The sequence below is a fragment of the Oncorhynchus masou genome, chromosome 15, assembly GCF_036934945.1.
Source record: "Oncorhynchus masou masou isolate Uvic2021 chromosome 15, UVic_Omas_1.1, whole genome shotgun sequence".
Lineage (NCBI taxonomy): Eukaryota > Metazoa > Chordata > Actinopteri > Salmoniformes > Salmonidae > Oncorhynchus > Oncorhynchus masou.
The window spans coordinates 27501564-27522714 of NC_088226.1; the positions used below are offsets into that span (position 1 = coordinate 27501564).

The 21151-nt window shown below is 43.0% G+C and overlaps 1 protein-coding gene across 1 annotated transcript; it reads right to left on the reverse strand.

The window, feature by feature from the left end:
• Positions 1 to 518: 518 nt before the first annotated feature.
• On the reverse strand, positions 519 to 20210 carry LOC135556068 (homeobox protein Dlx4a-like). The gene is made up of 3 exons (XM_064988960.1): positions 19649 to 20210; positions 15520 to 15716; positions 519 to 1100 (listed from the first exon to the last, which is right to left on the reverse strand). Exons 1-3 carry the CDS (start codon positions 19983 to 19985, stop codon positions 849 to 851), a joined length of 786 nt encoding a protein of 261 aa, XP_064845032.1. The 5' UTR covers positions 19986 to 20210; the 3' UTR covers positions 519 to 848.
• Between the last annotated feature and the right edge of the window lie 941 nt (positions 20211 to 21151).

Consider the following 21151-nt stretch of genomic DNA (forward strand, 5'->3'; position numbering starts at 1 on the left):
AACTGACTTGCCTGAAAAAAAAAAAAATCCCCATTCTATTTTTATTTATTTACTTTTCTGCTCTTTTGCATACCGGTATCTCTACCTGCACATGACCATCTGATAATTTATCACTCCAGTGTTAATCTGCTAAATTGTAATTATTCGCCTACCTCCTCATGCTTTTTGCACACAATGTATGTAGACTCTTTTTTTCTTCTTTTTTTTCTACTGTGTTATTGACTTGTTTATTGTTTAATCCATGTGTAACTCTGTGTTGTTGTCTGTTCACACTGCTATGCTTTATCTTGGCCAGGTCGCAGTTGTAAATGAGAACTTGTTCTCAACTAGCCTAAAATTAATTTAAAAACAGGCAGTTAACCCACTGTTCCTAAGCCGTCATTGAAAATAAGAATTTGTTCTTAACTGACTTGCCTAGTTAAATAAAGGTAAAAAAATGTTAGGGTTAGGCATTTTCATGCTCAAACTTCTGACATCTTCGGATTGCTCATTTCGTAAAAAGAGATATTATTGCAGTGCATAGTTGACCACTGAGGCTTTATTTGAAACTAAACTGCATTCAAATTCCAGATCCACATAAACCTCCAAGGCAAAATCCGTGCAGTCATTTCTTCATGTCCACGAAATTGTAGGCAAAACCTCTGATGAAATTCAAGCAAAAGACCTTTAAACGTCCGTTTCAAAAATGAAGACTCTAATGTGATAGCTGGGGCTTGGAGCTACATTTAAAAGGGGATATGCTACGCGGTTCATGTACAAGAGGAGACGAAACACGAATCTAAATGTTGAGATTGAGTAAAGTCAGTTGAGGAGAGTGGATATAATTCCATCCCATTGTCCACATCCCGTCACATCATTTGAGTTCTCGGCATACATTCCTGGTGGTGGCTTGGGTACCAGTGTCCGAAATTGTTCATGTATCCACCGGATTGCGCAGGCGTCCCCTTATTTGCCATGGAAATTTCCCAAAGTGGCGGCATCCCGGGGGAACACGGAGACCCAGATGACCCAGGGTGCAGGTGTTCTCCCTCCGGTCCGCCCGGGCCAAGCTTCATGATCTTCTTGTACTTGGAGCGTTTGTTCTGGAACCATATCTTAACCTGCAACAATAAATACAATTTAGTATATTAAGCCTGCAATTAGGCTATTATTATAATCTTTATCATAATTAATAAGCTACTATTATTATTAGTCTATTCAGTATTCACTATAATAATACAAATAATAATAGTTTATTATAATATCCATGGCCTCATTGTTGTTAATATAATTGTTATTTGATAATATTGTAATGTACCTTTGCATGTTGCCAGCATACTGGCAAATAGAGCATTACATTATTCAAATTATAACTGTAGGCTTTGACTGCATTGTTAGTGAAAAGGAATAATACAAATATTTTCCATTTGAGAACAATACGTTGGTGGTGGGTGAGTTCAGGTTGCCAGGAGAATGAACTGTAAACTGCACTACAGACCAGGCAAGTAATATGTTTGGCATTCCTTTAAGGTTGTTTTCCCCATTCTACGAACAATGCAGAGAATTTACAGAGATATTTTGATATGGAGAGAGCCTGGTGAGATGTTTATGTAACCGCAACACCTACAGCGTGGGTCTAATTATGAATTGCAATTGATTGTGGAGATGAGTGGAAAACACGGCTCAGATAGCTCACATTTCGCAAGGGCTGCCCAAGAGTGTCACCCCAAACACTCCAATGACAGAAATACTGTTGTGATGTCTTGAATTAATTACATTTACAGTGCAATTGGGAAAGTACTCAGACCCCTTCAAATGTTCCACATTTTGTTACATTACAGCCTAATTCTAAAACGTATTAAATTGTTTTTCCCCCATCAACACACACACACACACACACACACACACACACACACACACACACACACACACACACACACACACACACACACACACACACACACACACACACACACACACACACACACACACACACACACTCACAATGACAAAGAAAAAACATGTTTTTATAAATTTTTGCAAAAAATATTACATTTACATAAATATATAAGTATTCAGACCCTTTGCTATGAGACTCGAAATTGAGCTCAGGTGCATCCTGTTTTCATTGATCATGCTTGAGAAGTTTCTACAACATGATTGGAGTCCACCTGTGGTAAATTCTATTGATTGGACATGATTTGGAAAAGCACACACCTGTCTATATAAGGTCCGACAGGTAACAGTTCATGTCAGAGCAAAAACCAAGTCACGAGGTCGATGGAATTGTCCGTAGAGCTCCGAGACAGGATTGTGTCAAGTCACAGATCTGGGGAAGGGTACCAAAAAATGTCTGTAGCATTGAAGGTTCTCAAGAACACAGTGGCCGCCATCATTCTTAAATTGAATAAGTTTGGAACTGTAACGGCTTTCTTCCTGGGAAGGAGAGGAGGACCAAAATGCAGCGTGGTTATTTATAAACATATTTAATGAAAGATGAAAACGTGAACACTATTCAAAATAAGAAAATGTGGAAAAACCGAAACAGTCCTAATTGGTGCAAAACACAGAGACAGGAACAATCACCCACAAGATACCTAAAGAATATGGCTGCCTAAATATGGTTCCCAATCAGAGACAACGTTAAACACCTGCCTCTGATTGAGAACCACTCCAGGCAACCATAGACTTACAGAGAACACTCAACTGAACACAACCCCATAGACTACAAAACCCCTAGACAAAACAAGACACATAACTCACCCATATCACACCCTGGCCTAACCAACATAATAAAGAAAACACAGAATACTAAGGCCAGGGCGTGACAGTACCACCAACCAAACCCCCCCCCAAAGGTGCGGACTCCTGGCCGCACACCTAAACCCATAGGGGAGGGCCTGGGTGGGCGTCTGTCCACGGTGGCGGCTCTGGCGCGGGACCCCTCTCCAACACAGTCTTAGTCCGCTTACCTAGCGTCCCTTGAGTAGCAACCCTCACCGCCGTCCTTGGCCTAGTAACCTTAACAAAGGGCCCCACTGGACTGAGGGGCAGCTCTGGACTGAGGGACAGCTCGGGCTGAGGTAGCTTGGGACTGAGGGGTAGCTCGGGACTGAGGGGTAGCACGGGACTATGGGGTAGGTCGGGACTGAGGGGTAGCTCAAGACCGAGGGGTAGCTGAAGACTGAGGGGTAGCTCAAGACTGAGGGGTAGCTCAAGACTGAGGGGTAGCTGAATACTGATAGGTAGTTCAGGACTGATAGGTAGCTCAGGACTGATAGGTAGCCCAGGACTAAGAGATAGCTCAAGCAGGTTGATGGCTCTGGCAGATCCTGGCTGAATGGCGGCTCTGGCGGATCCTGGCAGAATGGCGGCTCTGGCGGATCCTGGCTGAATGGCGGCTCTGGCGGATCCTGGCTGACTGGCGGCTCTGGCGGATCCTGGCTGACTGGCGGCTCCTGGCTGACTGGCGGCTCTGGAAGATCCTGGCTGACTGGCGGCTATGGAAGATCCTGGCTGACTGGCGGCTCTGGAAGATCCTGGCTGACTGGCGGCTCTGGAGGATCCTGGCTGACTGTCGGCTCTGGCTGCACCATGCTGACTGTCGGCTCTGGCTGCTCCATGCTGACTGGCGGCTCTTGCTGCTCCATGCTGACTGGTGGCTCTGGCTGCTCCATGCTGACTGGCGGCTCTGGCTGCTCCATGCTGACTGGCGGCTCTGGCTGCTCCATGCTGACTGGCGGCTCTGGCTGCTCCATGCTGACTGGCGGCTCTGGCGGCTCCCTGCAGACTGGCGACTCTGGCGGCTCATGACAGACGGGAGACTCTGGCGGCTCATGACAGACGGGAGACTCTGGCGGCTCATGACAGACGGGAGACTCTGGCGGCTCATGACAGACGGGAGACTCTGGCGGCTCATGACAGACGGGAGACTCTGGCGGCTCATGACAGACGGGAGAACCTGGCTGCTCATGACAGACGGGAGACTCTGGCGGGAGACTCTGGCGGTCCATGACAGACGGGAGACTCTGGCGGCTCATGACAGACGGGAGACTCTGGCGGCTCATGACAGACGGGAGACTCTGGCGGCTCATGACAGACGGGAGAACCTGGCTGCTCATGACAGACGGGAGACTCTGGCGGGAGACTCTGGCGGTCCATGACAGACGGGAGACTCTGGCGGCCCATGACAGACGGGAGACTCTGGTGGCCCATGACAGACGGGAGACTCTGGCGGCCCATGACAGACGGGAGACTCTGGCGGCTCATGACAGACGGGAGACTTTGGCGGCTCATGACAGACGGGAGACTCTGGCGGCTCATGACAGACGGGAGACTCTGGCGGCTCATGACAGACGGGAGACTCTGGCGGCTCATGACAGACGGGAGACTCTGGCGGCCCATGACAGACGGGAGACTCTGGCGGCCCATGACAGACGGGAGACTCTGGCGGCTCATGACAGACGGGAGACTCTGGCGGCTCATGACAGACGGGAGACTCTGGCGGCTCATGACAGACGGGAGACTCTGGCGGCTCATGACAGACGGGAGACTCTGGCGGCTCATGACAGACGGGAGACTCTGGTGGCTTATGACAGACGGGAGACTCTGGCAGCTCATGACAGACGGGCAGCTCAGGCGATGCTGGAGAGGAGGAAGGCTCTGACAGCGTTGGACAGGCGAGGCACACCTGCAGGCCTGGTACGTGGTGTCGGCACTGGTGGTACTGGGCCAAGGACACGCACAGGAAGCCTGGTGCGGGGAGCTGCCACCGGAGGGCTGGTGCGTGGAGGTGCTACTGGATAGACCGGACTGTGCAGGCGCACTGGAGCTCTTGAACACCGAGCCTGGCCAACCTTACCTGGTTGAATGCTCCCGGTGGCCCTGCCAGTGCGGCGAGGTGGAATAGCCCGCACTGGGCTGTGCAGGCGATCCGGAGACACCATGCGTAAGGCTGGTGCCATGTATGCCGGCCCAAGGAGATGCACTGGAGACCAGATGCGTAGAGCCGGCTTAATGGCACCTGGCTCGATGCCCACTCTAGCCCGGCCGATACGAGGAGCTGGTATGTACCGCACCGGGCTATGCACCCGCACTGGGGACACCGTGCGCTCCACAGCATAAAACGGTGCCTGCCCGGTCTCGCTAGCCCCCGGGTAAGCACAAGAAGTTGGCGCAGGTCTCCTACCTGGCTTTGCCATACTTCCTGTGTGCCACCCCCCAAGAATGTTTTGGGGCTGACTCTCGGGCTTCCTTGCCAGCTGTGTTCCCTCGTATCGCCGGCTCCTCTCTCCGGCTGCCTCTGCTCTCCTAGCTGCCTCCACCTGTACCCATGGGAAGCGATCCTTTCCCGCCAGGATCTCCTCCCAAGTGTAGCAACCCTTGCCATCCAACACATCATCCCATGTCCATTCCTCCTTGCGCTGCTCCTGCTGCCGCTGCCTGTCACCACGCCGCTTGGTCCTGTTGTGGTGGGTGATTCTGTAACGGCTTTCTTCCTGGGAAGGAGAGGAGGACCAAAATGCAGCGTGGTTATTTATAAACATCTTTAATGAAAGATGAAACCGTGAACACTATACGAAATAAGAAAATGTGGAAAAACCGAAACAGTCCTAACTGGTGCAAAACACAGAGACAGGAACAATCACCCACAAGATACCTAAAGAATATGGCTGCCTAAATATGATTCCCAATCAGAGACAACGATAAACACCTGCCTCTGATTGAGAACCACTCCAGGCAACCATAGACTTACAGAGAACACTCAACTGAACACAACCCCATAGACTACAAAACCCCTAGACAAAACAAGACACATAAATTACCCATGTCACACCCTGGCCTAACCAACATAATAAAGAAAACACAGAATACTAAGGCCAGGGTGTGACAGGAACCATCAAGACTCTTCCTAGAGCTGGCCGCACGGCCACACTGAGAAATCTGGGGAGAAGGGCCTTGGTCAGGGAGGTGACAAAAAACCTGGCGGTCACTGGCAGAACCTTACAGAAGGACAACCATCTCTGCAACACTCCAACAATCAGGCCTTTATGTTAGAGTGGCTAGATGGAAGCAACTCTAAAGGCACCGAAAGGAAAAGGACTCTCAGACCATGAGAAATAACCAAGATTGAACTCTTTGGCCTGAATGCCAAGCATCACGTCTGGAGAAAACCTGGCACCATCCTGACGGTGAATCATGGTGGTGGCAGCATCATGCTGTGGGAATGTTTTTCAGCGTCAGGGACTGGGAGACTAGTAAGGATTGAGGGAAATATAAACGGCGCAAAGTACAGAGAGATCCCTGATGAAAGCCTGCTCGAGAGCGCTCCGGACTTCAGACTGGGGTGAAGGTTCACCTTCCAACAGGACATCGACCCTAAGCACATAGCCAAGGCAATGTAGGAGTGGCTTCTGGACAAGACTCTGAATGTCCTTGAGTGGCCCAGCCAGAGCCCGGACTTGAACCCGTGCAGCAACGCACCCCATCCAACCTGACAGAGCGTGAGAGGATCTGCAGAGAAGAATGACAGAAACTCCCAAAATACGGGTGTGCCAAGCTTGTAGCGTCATACCCAAGTCGACTCAAGGTTGAAATCACTGCCAAAGGTGATTCAACAAAGTACTGAGTAAAGGGTCTGTATACAGGGCGGCAGGGTAGCCTAGGGGTTAGAGCGTTGGACTAGTAACCGGAATGTTGCAAGTTCAAATCCCCGAGCTGACAAGGGATTGTCGTTCTGTCGTTCTGCCCCTGAACAGGCAGTTAACCCACTGTACCTAGGCCATCATCGAAAATAAGAATTTGTTCTTAACTGACTTGCCTAGTAAAATTAAGGTAAAAAAAAATACAGTGGCTTGCGAAAGTATTTTTTTTATTGTGAATCAAACAAGGAATAAGACAAAAAAACAGAAAACTTGAGCATTCCCCCCAAAGTCAATACTTTGTAGAGCCACTTTTTTTGCAGCAATTACAGCTGCAAGCCTCTTGTGGTATGTCTCTTTAAGCTTGGCACATCTAGCCATTGGGATTTTTGCCCATTCTACAATGCAAAACTGCTCCAGCTCCTTCAAGTTGGATGGGTTATACTGGTGTACTGCAATCTTCAAGTCATACCACAGATTCTCAATTGGATTGAGGTCTGGGCTTTGACTAGGCCATTCCAAGATATTTAAATGTTTCCCCTTAAACCACTCGAGGGCTGCTTTAGCAGTATGCTTAGGGTCATTGTCCTGCTGGAAGGTGAACCTCGGTCCCAGTCTCCAAATCTCTGGAAGACTGAAACAGGTTTCCCTCAAGAATTTCCCTCATTCCTTCAACTCTGACCAGTTTCCCAGTTTCCCACATCCCCACAGCATGATGCTGCCACCACCATGTTTCACTGTGGGGTTGGTGTTCTCAGGTGATGAGAGGTGTTGGTGCTAGACATAGCGTTTTCCTTGATGGCCATAAAGCTCAATTGTAGTCTCATTTGACCAGAGTACGGTTCTTCCATATGCTTGGGGACTCTCCGACATGCCTTTTGGTGAACACCAAACTTGTTTGCTTATTTTTTTCTTTAAGCAATGGTTTTTTTCTGGCCACTCTTCCATAAAGCCCAGTTCTGTGGAGAGTACGGCTTAAAGTGGTCCTATGGACCGATACTCCAATCTCCGCTGTGGAGCTTTGTAGTTCCTTCAGGGTTATCCTTGGTCTCTTTGTTGCTTCTCTGATTAAAGCCCTCTTTGCCTGGTCCGTGAGTTTTGGTGGGCTCTCTTGGCAGGTTTGTTGTGGTGCCATATTATTTCCATTTTTTAATAATGTATTTAATGTTGCTCCGTGGGATGTTCAAAGTTTCTGATATGTTTTTATACCTCAACCCTGATCTAGACTTCCCCACAACTTTGTCTCTGACCTGTTTGGAGAGCTCCGTGGTCTTCATGGTGCTGCTTGCTTGGTGGTGTTGCTTTGCTTGGTGGTGTGCAGACTCTGGGGCCTTTCAGAACAGGTGTATATATACTGAGATCATGTGACACTTAGATTGCACATAGGTGGACTTTATTTAAATATTATGTTACTTCTGAAGGAAATTGGTTGCACCAGATCTTATTTGGGGGCTTCATAGCAACAGGGGTGAATACATATGCATGCACCACTTTTCCATTATTTTTTAAACTTTTTTTTTAAGCAAGTTATTTATTTAATTTCACTTAACCAATTTGGAATATTTTGTGTTTGTCCATTCCATGAAATCCAAATAAACATATATTTAAATTACAGGTTGTAATGCAACAAAATATGAAAAACACCAAGGGGGAGAATACTTTTGCAAATACTTATGAAAATTCGGGAGAGGCAAAGGTCGAGAGCCATGCATCCTCCGAAACACAACCCAACCAAGCCGCACTGCTTCTTTGACACAATGCCCACTTAACCCAGAAGCCAGTCGCACCAATGTGTTGGAGGAAACACCGTACACCTGGCAACCATGTCAGCATGTACTGCGCCCGGTGCACCACAGGAGTCGCTGTTGCGTGATGGGACAAGGATATCCCTGCCAGCCAAACCCTCCCCTAACCTGGGCTTATTGTGCAACGCCCCATGGGTCTCCCGGTTGCAGCCAGCTGCGACAGAGCCTTGACTTGAACCCAGAATCTCTAGTGGCACAGCTAGCACTGTGATGCAGTGCCTTAGACCACTGCACCACTCCGCCACTAGGGAGGCCCATCATGGTGTATTGTGTGTAGATTTATGAGGGGAAAAAACAATTTAATCAATTTTAGAATAAGGTTGTAACGTAACAAAATGTGGAAAAAGTCAAAGGGTCTGTATACTTTCCGAATGCGGCAGTCTTTACAAACTTTCAGATTGGACCAAGTCACTATTAAACGAGTCACAAGCAAGTCTCAAGTCATAAAGTCAGAGTCTCAAGTCGAGTCCCAAGTAGAACGTGGTCAAGACTCGAGTCAAGTCCAAAGAAATACATTACCTATCAACTCATTCCAGGGTTTTTCTTTATTTTAAAAAATGTTCTACATTGTAGAATAATAGTGAAGACATCAAAACTATGAAATAACACATACGGGATCATGTAGTAACCGAAAAAGTGTTAAACAAATCAAAATATATTTTAGATTTAAGATTCTTCAAAGTAGCCACCCTTGATGACAGCTTTCACACTCTTGGCATTCTCTCAACCAGCTTCACCTGGAATGCTTTTCCAACAGTCTCGAAGGAGTTTCCACATATGCTGAGCACTTGTTGGCTGCTTTTCCTTTACTCTGCGGTCCAGCTCATCCCAAACCATCTCAATTGGGTTGAGGTCGGGGGATTGTGGAGGCCAGGTCATCTGATGCAGCAAACCATCACTCTCTTTCTTGGTCAATTGTCCTTTTGAAAAACAAGTGATAGTCCCACTAAGCACAAACCAGATGGGATGATGTATTGCTGCAGAAGGCTGTGGTAGCCATGCTGGTTAAGTGTGCCTTGAATTCTCAATAATCACAGACAGTGACACCAGCAAATCATCCCCACACCATCACACCTCCTCCTCTATGATTCACGGTGGGAACCACACATGTGGAAATAATCTGTTCACCTACTCTGTGTTTCACAGACACAGCCGTTGTAACCAAAAATCTCACATTTGGACTCATCAGACCAAAGAACAGATTTGGCCCAAGCAAGTCTCTTCTTATTATTGGTGTCCTTTAGTAGTGGTTTCTTTTCAGCAATTCAACCATGAAGGCCTGATTCATGCAGTCTCCGCTGAACAGTTGATGTTGAGATGTGTCTGTTGCTTTGCTTTATCTTGGCCAGGTCGCAGTTGTAAATGAGAACTTGTTCTCAACTAGCTTACCTGGTGAAAAAATAAAAATAATAAAAAATAAATAATAATAGAACTCATTTAACTCAACATTTATTTGGGATGCAATTTCTGAGGCTGGTAACTCTAATGAACTTATGCTCTGCAGCAGAGGTAACTTTGGGTCTTCCTTTCCTGTGGCGATCATCATGAGAGCCAGTTTCATCATTTGCGACTGCACTTTAAGAAACTTTGAAAGTTCTTGAAATTTTCAGAATTGACTGACCTTCATGTCTTAAAGGAATGATGGACTGTTGTTTCTCTTTGCTTATTTGAGCTGTTCCTTCCATAATATGGACTTGGTCTTTTACCAAGGCTTTTACCATGGCTATCTTCTGTATACCACCCCTACCTAGTCACAACACAACTGATTGGCTCAAACATATTAAGAATGAAAGAAATTCCACAAATTAACAAGGCAGCCCTGTTAATTGAAATGCATTCCAGGTGACTACCTCATGAAGCTGGATGAGAGAATGCCAAGAGTGGTGTAAAGCTGTCATCAAGGCAAAGTGTGGCTACTTTGAAGAATCTCAAATATAAAATATATTTCATTTGTTTAACAATTTTTTGGTTATTACATGATTCCATATGTGTTATTTCATAGTTTCGATGTCTTCACTATTGTGCTACAATGTAGACAAATAAAGAAAAACACTAGAATGAGTAGGTGTGTCCAAACTTTTGACTGGTACTGTATATATACATGCAACGACTTGCTGAACTACAAATCTTTGTTTATTTATTGAGGCTACCAGACAGCTCTTTTCATTATTTTGTGTACAACATATTTTTATTAGCCTATATAATTGTAAAATGTGGACCTTGTAGCTGTGGTAATGGTATGAAATCAGCTGATGGCAAGGCAGGTTGACGTGCTCAGAGTGTAGATTTATTAGGTTTTGGTGATCCAATGGTGAAAGCACCATACCATACAAAATATACAGGTAGATTTACCAAATATCCACAGGAAATAGCCCAAAATGAATAGCCTCTGTATCAGGCTTAACCTGTCCTATCTGAACGGACACTGGTAGAGGGCAAGACAGTACACCCTCCCCTTGAGAAACCAAATCGAATTAGTCTAACACTGGCTTCTCCAGTGATTTTACCAAGGCACTTTGATGCCTTGATGCTTGTGCTGCACCCGATCCTACAGCTGTATAGCAAATCACCAATCTGTTTGCCTGGGTTGATTGATAGTTTTCTGGTCCAATTAGTGGTGAGTGTACGTTTCAAGAGCCAAAATGGTGATGCTGCCCTGCTGCTCTGCTGCGATGCTGCGGCTATTGTCTCTGGCTGCATGTAGTGTAATCCACGTAGTCTCTGTGCCACAAAATGAGTGACAAAACATTACAAAACCTGGACAGATAATTTCAAGTCTTCAGTCTCAAGTCAAAAAGTCCCAAGTCTTGAGGCTCCAAGTCCAAGTTAAGTCTCAAGTTAATGTATTTTAGTCAGACTCGAGTCCAAGTCATGTGACTCGAGTAGTCCAAGTCATGTGACAAAGTCCACAAGTCTGCCAACTTTTACGTCGTTTTCTCTGACTTTAGCCACACATCATCAGTTCTGATCAACATGAAAAAAAAAGAGTAGGACCATAACAATAACATAACACTCCCATAAATACATTAGGACACTCCCATAGGCCTAAACATAATATAATGTGGGCACCCCTATAAGTGTTAAACTTATATATATATATATATATATATATATATATATATATATATATACAGTGCCTTGCGAAAGTATTCGGCCCCCTTGAACTTTGCGACCTTTTGCCACATTTCAGGTTTCAAACATAAAGATATAAAACTGTATTTTTTGAAGAATCAACAACAAGTGGGACACAATCATGAAGTAGAACGACATTTATTGGATATTTCAAACTTTTTTAACAAATCAAAAACTGAAAAATTGGGCGTGCAAAATTATTCAGCCCCCTTAAGTTAATACTTTGTAGCGCCACCTTTTGCTGCGATTACAGCTGTAGGTTGCTTGGGGTATGTCTCTATCTATCAGCTGTAGATCTCTGCAGTTCATCCAGAGTGATCATGGGCCTCTTGGCTGCATCTCTGATCAGTATTCTCCTTGTATGAGCTGAAAGTTTAGAGGGATGGCCAGGTCTTGGTAGATTTGCAGTGGTCTGATACTCCTTCCATTTCAATATTATCGCTTGCACAGTGCTCCTTGGGATGTTTAAAGCTTGGGAAATCTTTTTGTATCCAAATCCGGCTTTAAACTTCTTCACAACAGTATCTCGGACCTGCCTGGTGTGTTCCTTGTTCTTCATGATGCTCTCTGCGCTTTTAACGGACCTCTGAGACTATCACAGTGCAGGTGCATTTATACGGAGACTTGATTACACACGGGTGGATTGTATTTATCATCATTAGTCATTTAGGTCAACATTGGATCATTCAGAGATCCTCACTGAACTTCTGGAGAGAGTTTGCTGCACTGAAAGTAAAGGGGCTGAATAATTTTGCACGCCCAATTTTTCAGTTTTTGATTTGTTAAAAAAGTTTGAAATATCCAATAAATGTCGTTCCACTTCATGATTGTGTCCCACTTGTTGTTGATTCTTCACAAAAAATAAAGTTTTATATCTTTATGTTTGAAGCCTGAAATGTGGCAAAAGGTTGCAAAGTTCAAGGGGGCCGAATACTTACGCAAGGCACTGTATATATAATTTTTTTAAACACACTCCAGTGTATTTTAACACTGACTAAATGGGTATATTAATTAAAACGGTGTATCACATTCCATGCCAGCAATATAATTAACAGTTCTTGCAGATGTAACAAAAACCAAGTCTCACATAAACCGCTGGAGTAAAATAAGCTTATATTTTGGGTTCTTATGGGTAGGACTGTTTAACTAAGTTCATGAGGTCTTTATGAGTTATATTCTTCAAGAATCAATGGGTACATATCATTCATTTAGTCCAAAAGTGATATAGCGACTGCTGATTACCCCTTTAATGCCGAATTGCATCGAACATATATTTATGAATTAATTTGACCCTAATGTCAATCAACAGCATGCTAATGTAAGTAGCTTTTCCTATAATAATTGGAATTATTGGTTTTTGATTTCAACAGCAACACTCAGCTAACAAGGGCTTTCAGTCTGAAATGTTTGGTAATTAAGAAATCACGCCAGAAAATCTTGTCCCAAATATCCAACTAAATATCAATGTGTGTACCGTACAATTTGGGGAAACCACTCTCCTTAGTTAAATGTGTGGTGACTGGCGAGTGGTGGTGAGTGTTTCTGGTGCAAAAAAAGACCATGCATAATCTGACAGGTGGTTGCTGCTCATGGAATGCCAGAAGACATGAGTGATTCAAATATATCTAGCTCCCTTATCAATATGACCTTATCAATAATTCCTGCCTCATCCCAGGTAACATAATATTTTTATTTAACTAGGCAAGTCAGTTAAGAACAAATTCTTAGTTACAATGACAACCTACCAGGGAACAGTGGGTCAACTGCCTTGTTCAGGGGCAGAACAGAAGATTTTTACCTTTTTACCTTGTCAACCTTTAGGTTACTAACCACTAGGCTACCTGCCGCCCCATATCAGAGAGGTTTCGAGAAGTGCTTCTTCATATTTAGCATATACGTACACTGAGAGTATACCAAACATTAGGAACACCTTGCTAATATTGCGTTGACCTCCTTTCGACCTCAGAACGGCCTCAATTCGTCGGGGAATGGACTCTACAAGGTGTCGGAAGCTTTCGACAGGGATGCTGGTCCATGTTGACTCCAATACTTTCCACAGTTGTGACAAGTTTGCTGTATGTCCTTTGGGTGGTGGACCATTCTTGATACACAGAGCAGGATTTCTTAACGTTTTGTATACTCAGTGTATATCGGATAATTTTGCAAGGGTGCCAGTTTTTTTTAGAAGAGAGAAAGAGGGTGTTGAATAGATATGAAGAAGGAATGAAAGAGCGAATGTTTGGAAAAAATGTTCTTAGAAAAAAGGAGAAAGTTGGTAAGTGCAGTTTTACAGATGAGCGTAGGGAGGGGCAGTGGGGGTAGAGGGGTACAACTTTGTGAGAGAAAAGGAGGCCATTGATTCTCTGTTTTGGCGGCCTGGCGCCATGGGCGTGTGCATGACCTTTATATACTAGACATATCATGTCTCTAAAGTCCCAATTAATGCAACTTTCAGATGCATGTATACAACTCCAACTATATTTGAAAAAGTATGGTAAAAAAGTGCTAATCTTGCAAAAAGTCACCTCTTTACGCTTTCTCAGATATCTGTCGTGTGGCACATACATGGAATTACTAAGGCTCTCCAATCTTCGCAGCACATCACAGACTCTACAGGTTCAGAATGGGCTCTTACCACAGAGGATAAATTACTGCATTTCATATCCGTCAATACGCCAAAAACAATCTTTACTCCAAAAGAAGAAAAGCAGCATTCTCATCATACTCTCTTTGGATTAGCCATTAAGTATTTTTTAAATCCCCAGGCAAACATAGTAAGGGAGATCTCTAGATTTCAAGAAATATAGAATTATTACCTGGTTGAAAGCAGTAAACTCTCCCAAATTAAAAAGAATGTAGCCCTACCAAAGTCTGTACTTTCTTTGCTGTAATTTTTCTCTCATTTGGGGAACCCAAAAACTTCCTGGGACAATATTTATACAAAATGTGACGCGATAACTTGCTAAGCTCTCTTCCTCTATTCCTACTGACAGACAAAATGACAAAATGAGACTCGGGACAGTTTCCCAGACACAGATTAAGCCTAGACCTGGACTGAAAAGCATGCTCAATGGAGAATCACCATTGAAACAGTTTTTTTAGTCCAGGACAACGCTTAATATGTCCAGGAAACTGGCCCATAGTGAATACAGGCCCAGATGAGTAAGTAAGTAATAGTAGGAGATAGATAACAAGTAGACAGTAAGACAAGTAGCGGTAATACAGGACAGTGATACACCCTGCACTTCTGCTGCCTCGCTGCCAATGGGGACCTGCCATTCCAGCCATGTTGCATTCAAATATACATGAAAGTGTGTGCCTCCCACTCAGGAGGGGAAACAATATCAGTTACAGGCAGAGAGAGTAGGCTAACACCTCCATGAACATGGCCGGACATCAAACTAATGGAGGTTGATACCTAGGAACATAATGTTCCAGTGTTTTCTCCTATATGTTAAATAATACAGCATCGGAAAACTTTAACTACTTAGAGTGGAAATTCTCGAATCCTAAAATTACACAACTACATAACATTAGGCTCCATTCTCATTTTTAATGAGACATTTGGCCTTAACAGTATCTACTCAAGCACTTATGCATATAGTGTTGTAGCCTAGATGCAAAGAGAAGGCGTGCCGATGAGAATGGGCATGCACATCATTTTGACTAAACCTCTCACCACCTTGAGAGATGAGATGCTTACAAAGACGGAACATTTTGCCCGACTCGAGTAAACAACAGGCCATAGGAATTGTTCACTTTGTGAACCGTTTGTGTAATGCTTGCCCATTTATTCCATTCAAGCTATTGAGACCTATACAGACCATGTTTAAAAAGAGACTGACACCAAAATTGTTGTGCATTGAAGAGCCTCTTGTAATAAACACCTTATGGAACAGTTAAATCAGTAAAAATAACTGAAATAGACTAATTAAATTGGCCCAAAATACAGAAATATGTACCTGCGTTTGAGTTAGTCCCAATTTTGCTGCCAGATCGGCTCGCTCAGGTAGCGCAAGGTATTGGGTTTGCTGGAATCTCTGGTTGAGCACTTGCAGTTGTAAGCTTGAGTAGATGGTCCGAGGTTTTCGAATCTTCTTCCCTTTTCCGTTCAGTCTAATTTCTCCGTTCTCGATCACCGTGGTTAGCTTCTCAAGCTCTTCAAAAGGATGAAGAAGGAAAAGTTTTATTTTATTTCACCAGGAAGTCCCATTGAGGTCAGAAATGTGGAAATAATAATAACAATATTAACAACAACAACAACAGCAATAATAATAATGATCATCATAATAATCATACATTTAATGAATAATACATGTTTAAGTTAAGCCATTTAATTTGCCCTCAATGGGCAAGAGCTCAACTTTTCTTTTCTATCTCATGTGGCAAAAGAGATCATTGAGCATGAGGAATATAATGACTGCATATTGCTCCCCATTATTCCCATTGCACATACCGACTAGTGCTTAGGGAAACAGCTGCGTTAGGCCCCACATGTACATATTCTTTATCCCCTTACACTGTGTATAAGAAATTATTTTTGGAATTGTTAATTAGATTACTTGTTGGTTATTACTGCATTGTCAGAACTGGAAGCACAAGCATTTCACTACACTCGCATTAACATCTGCTAACCATGTGTAATGTGACAAATAAAATTTGATTTGATTTGACATTCATAGTAACATGACACTGTATGAATCCATCCTTATAATACAACCAGTGAAATAGTGTGAGGAGGTTAATCTTTCATCTACTTCATCTACAGATCACGGCACCTGTACAGAGCTCATCTGTAAATAGCCAATCCAATCTACCACATCCCCATACTGTATTTTTTTTTTTACCTTGCTCCTTTGCACCCCTGTATCTCAAGTTGCACATTCATCTTCTGCACATTCTACCATTCCAGTGTTTAATTGCTATATTGTAATTAATTTGCCACCATAGCCTATTTATTGCCTTTACCACTCTTATCCTACCTCATTTGAACATACTGTATATAGATTTTTCTACTGTATTATTGATTGTATGTTTGTTTATTCCATGTGTAACTCTGTGTTGTTGTATGTGTCAAACTGCTTTGCTTTATCTTGGCCTGGTTGCAGTTGCAAATGAGAACTTGTTCTCAACTAGCCTACCTGGTTAAATAAAGGTTAAATAAATCAAATAAATACTTAACTTTTTGTTTTACATGGGTGGAAGATTTAGATTTGATTTGCTAAGTTGAACAATAATTGCAGAGAATTTAGGTAGGAGGTAGGGAGCCAAATGGCTAAGGGAGATGCACCTGTGGTCGGAAGATGGCAGGTTTGAATCACGGGCCAGGCGCTGGAATTTTTTTTATCTGGCAATTGGAATACTGCTGGGTTCACATCCTTAAGACATTCCCTTCTTGTTTGGTGGCTTGGGTCCTTGAACAAGGCCCTTAACCCCAAAACATACAGGGGTGACCCGGTGCTTGCCTCAACTGTGTGTGATTTGTGCTGTCTGGGGCAGTTGAGAATGAGCAGAAGACACATTTCTGTTGTTTGCTATAACTAATTGAAAATAAAGTTTTATTGTATTGTATTGTATTTTTGAGTTAAATAAGTTGCATTGGAACTGTTGAATCTTGATTGTCCCTTTTCTATTCTAAGCCTGCCATTCAAATAGCAAATGATAAACATAAACTCATAGGCCTTACCTCACATGCTACTGTTCAGCCAATTCTCCCATGTTGAATCAACACTGACAGTGTTCAATTTAACACTGGTCCAGTGTCTATACAGGCCCACACTTTTCAGTGTTAAATTAATAACTGTATTAGTGACAGAGACATGGTTGTTGTTGCAGTCTTTTTGTTTTTGTTCTGTGGCCTTAACCAAGGAAGATCTTAAGTGAATATGCTATTATTAAAATGTAATTCTTCAACAAAATGCAAGTATTTAATGCCTTATTTTGAGGGCTTAGTTTTATCATATTACCTGCCCTATGCAGAAACTGTTCTTTTGTTTTAGCCCACCAGCTTCAAACAGCTGTATAAACTACATTTTTTGTTATTGAAAATATATTTCACAGAGATTTAGATGTACACTGATTCCCTACACTTTTCAGTGAAATTGAGCGAACAGTGTGGAATTTGGGCAAACAGGAAATAACAGAGCTATTTCCACTAGACAACACAGCCACAAAATCAGAACAGCTTTCCTAGTTTGACAACAGATGCCACTCGAGCGCGAGAAATCAATGGGCGAATATCACAGCCAATCACAACATTGGGGAGTAAGTAATACTGTGAAACACTAATATTCCACTATTAGCGACAGATATGTTATCGACATTTTTTGAAATTACAATGCAAAAATAAAAATCCCGTGTAGCACCTTTAAAATCACTAAAACTAAAACTATGCATTCCAAAAAATAATTGCAACATACAAATGGTAATCAATGTTGATATAACATTTGTTGCAATAGTTTCCTTTATTATCATTGGGCCATTATATTGTCATTGGTAGGAATTAAACTAATCATTACATGGTTATATTATCATCATAAAAATAATGATAATACATTGTTCAGAACAATGACCAGCTTTTAATCAGAACTAAGAATAACATAATGAATCTGTTAATGTTCAAGAGGACTGCAATGTTTATAATATCTGGGGCCTTAAAAACTTATTGACTTTCTAACATGGCCAACACACGAAATGCCGGTGAGATTGCATTGGGGCGGCAGGTAGCCGAGTGGCTAGATCGTTGGACCAATAACCGAAAGTTTGCTGAATCGAATCCCCGAGCTGACAAGGTCAAAATCTGCCATTCTGCCCCTGAACAAGGCAGTTAAGCCACTGCTCCCCGGTAGGCCCTTATTGTAAATAAGCATTTGTTCTTAACTGACTTGCCTGGATAGAGTTGATGAACATGGCAATAGCCAACAGTGCAGTGGAGATGTCACAGTCATTCGACGATAGATGGATGACATTCCATGGCCATTACCGCACAGATTATAAATATAAATAGGCTGCTAAACCGCTAAACGAGCTCACTCATCATATTTTGTTGTTGTTGTTGAGAGGTTGATTCCTATCTGAATGTCTTCGAGTTTTTAGTCCCAAACAGCTTCACACTTCAAATAGGACTAGCCATTCTAAACAACTTGATTTTATGTATAGGCCTAGAGACAGGGTTATTTTGATAATTGACATTAGACTACTTGGAATGAATGCTGTATGTATTTTGTTTAACGTTTTGATTTAAAAAAAAAAACGAGGTAAAATGATGTAACTCTTTCATTAGTCCTATGCGGCTATGTGTATTTTAACATATCAATTAAGTAATGTAGGATCACAGAAGCAATAACGTCATCAAAGGTAAATGGTTTTCAGATTACATGTTTTGTTTGGGCCCTGTGCTTTGTGGGAGACCACAGGATAAAATGTTTAGTGGCTCGGTTTTTCCCTTCCATGTCGGCTGCATGTGACCTGTATCGTCATCCAGAGTAGGCTAATTATTGTTCCAATCAACCGACCTGTCTCGCGGCCCAATAATATAAATGCAAACTGACCAGTAGTAGCCTACCCTTAGGTCTTATCACCTGTCCTAATATCAGATTAGACTATTAATTAAAATGGTGGAATAGGCTACACATTAGCCCTAGGTAATGTGAAATCTTATGAAAATTGATTCTCATTTCAATTTGAGAAGAGAACAGTCCCTTGCTTTATCCATGCATGTATCTTGAAATTCAGTAGCCTGTAAACTATTGACTCTTAAAAATAAAATATTTTCAAACATGCTCAGGTGTTATAGACTACATATGTGACATGGGAACAAGGGCGTTTTGCATTACAAATTTACTATCCTATTAATGAATAACTTTAGGTCAGAGCACTGTTTCCGTAATGCTGCCTGCTATATGTTATGAATTCCCTATATTTCATTAGTTGTTTATTTGTAGACTTCTGATAGGGTTTAGGTAGGCTATATAAGTGCCCAATTCTAATTTTGAAGTCCGTATAGCCTTCGCCACTGTAACTACATCTTGAAAATGGCAACAAACATTGACTAAACTCCATAATGTCAACACCGATGTTTTTCAAAAGTACCTGTTTCCTCTATTCTCGTGCGTCCCAGACCGTTGTTGTGGCTACTGTGCTGGTATGGCAGGTAGGCACTTGGGTTGTGTGCGCTTACAGTGCTGTGGTAGGGGTAGGCTAGCGTGCGGCCATAGGATGACGCGCTGGAAGAAAAGGAGCTATCGTGCGGCGAGGGTCCGACGGGATGCAAGCCGTGCACTGGATAGATGTTGTGGGATAAGCCGGGGGGGTGCTGCTGGTGGCCGGGATAGTCGTGTCCGAACTCCAGAAAGGCCGATTTTGAGGGATCAGAGGAAACCAGACTGTCCGACAATGAACTCATAGTCATCATTGAGCGGGGGTCCATAAACTCGAGGCGCAGTTAAGGGCACCATAGAATGCTACAGATGGGACCGATGCATATCCACTGAGAAGGGAAGTTAGGCTACCTAACAAAAACACCAAGAGCACGAAGCTAAGGTGACGAGGTTATTTCCTAAATCCTTCCGTTTGTCTCCAAATTCTAAATTATGCAGTCCCTTTAGTTTATCGTCTCTAAAAAAGAGAAGAGGAAAACCTTCACTGTTTCTCTGAACACTTTGTGCATATGGTTTAAACTTGTTGCTACCTAGCTTGGCATACACGAGCGCGCCTGCTCATTGGTTGCGGTGGCTAATCATGTCATCCTGCCCGGAGGCCAAACCATACAAGATTAATACAAACTACAAGTCCGTCTTCCAGTTTGGGCAGTAATGACATTTCAATGCAGCATAATTTGGAAACAATGTATGCTAAATGAGAAGATAGGCCTACTGTAACAGATATTAACTAGGCTAATCTAATGTCAAGTATGTTTAGATTTTGTTATGTAGCCTTTTAGCGTTTGCAAAGATTGTAAACAAACTTGACAACTTTGCCAGCGATGTTTTTACGTAAGGACAAACCTTTTGTGCGCAAGTTAGGCCATAGGATAATCAATTATTATATATGTATACCTGCCTAATTAATACGCAATACACATAGCTACATGATAAGCCTATACATTGAATTTACACCTGGCGCCAATGCGTGATTTAGCCTACGCATACCTAGACTCAAGGGAGGGCACAGAAGCTCAACACAGTGGCTATAATACCGTTGTAAATGTGACTTAATCAAAACGCTCAGATGCACATCAAGATAAAACATCAAATACGCACACACACACACACATATATTATTTCCCAGCACATGTATAACACACAACATACAAGATTCATGTTTTTTAAACAAAAATGCAACAAATGGGAAACCATTCTTTAGGAGGTTGTACTTGGTGAGAGGACACGTTGTAATTGCTGATAGTTTCTGAAGAAGGAAGAGAGGCTGCCCCTTTCTATCAACCTTGTCCGTGATGAAAGAAGACTTTCACCTTCGACTGGAAGCCATTACATAGTCGGTCATGTGTAATCTATGTCTGTAGGTTGCAGACAGATGGATGACGATAGATATCAACTCGCACGCCGGCCCGGGCCCAGCGCATGACAGATGTAG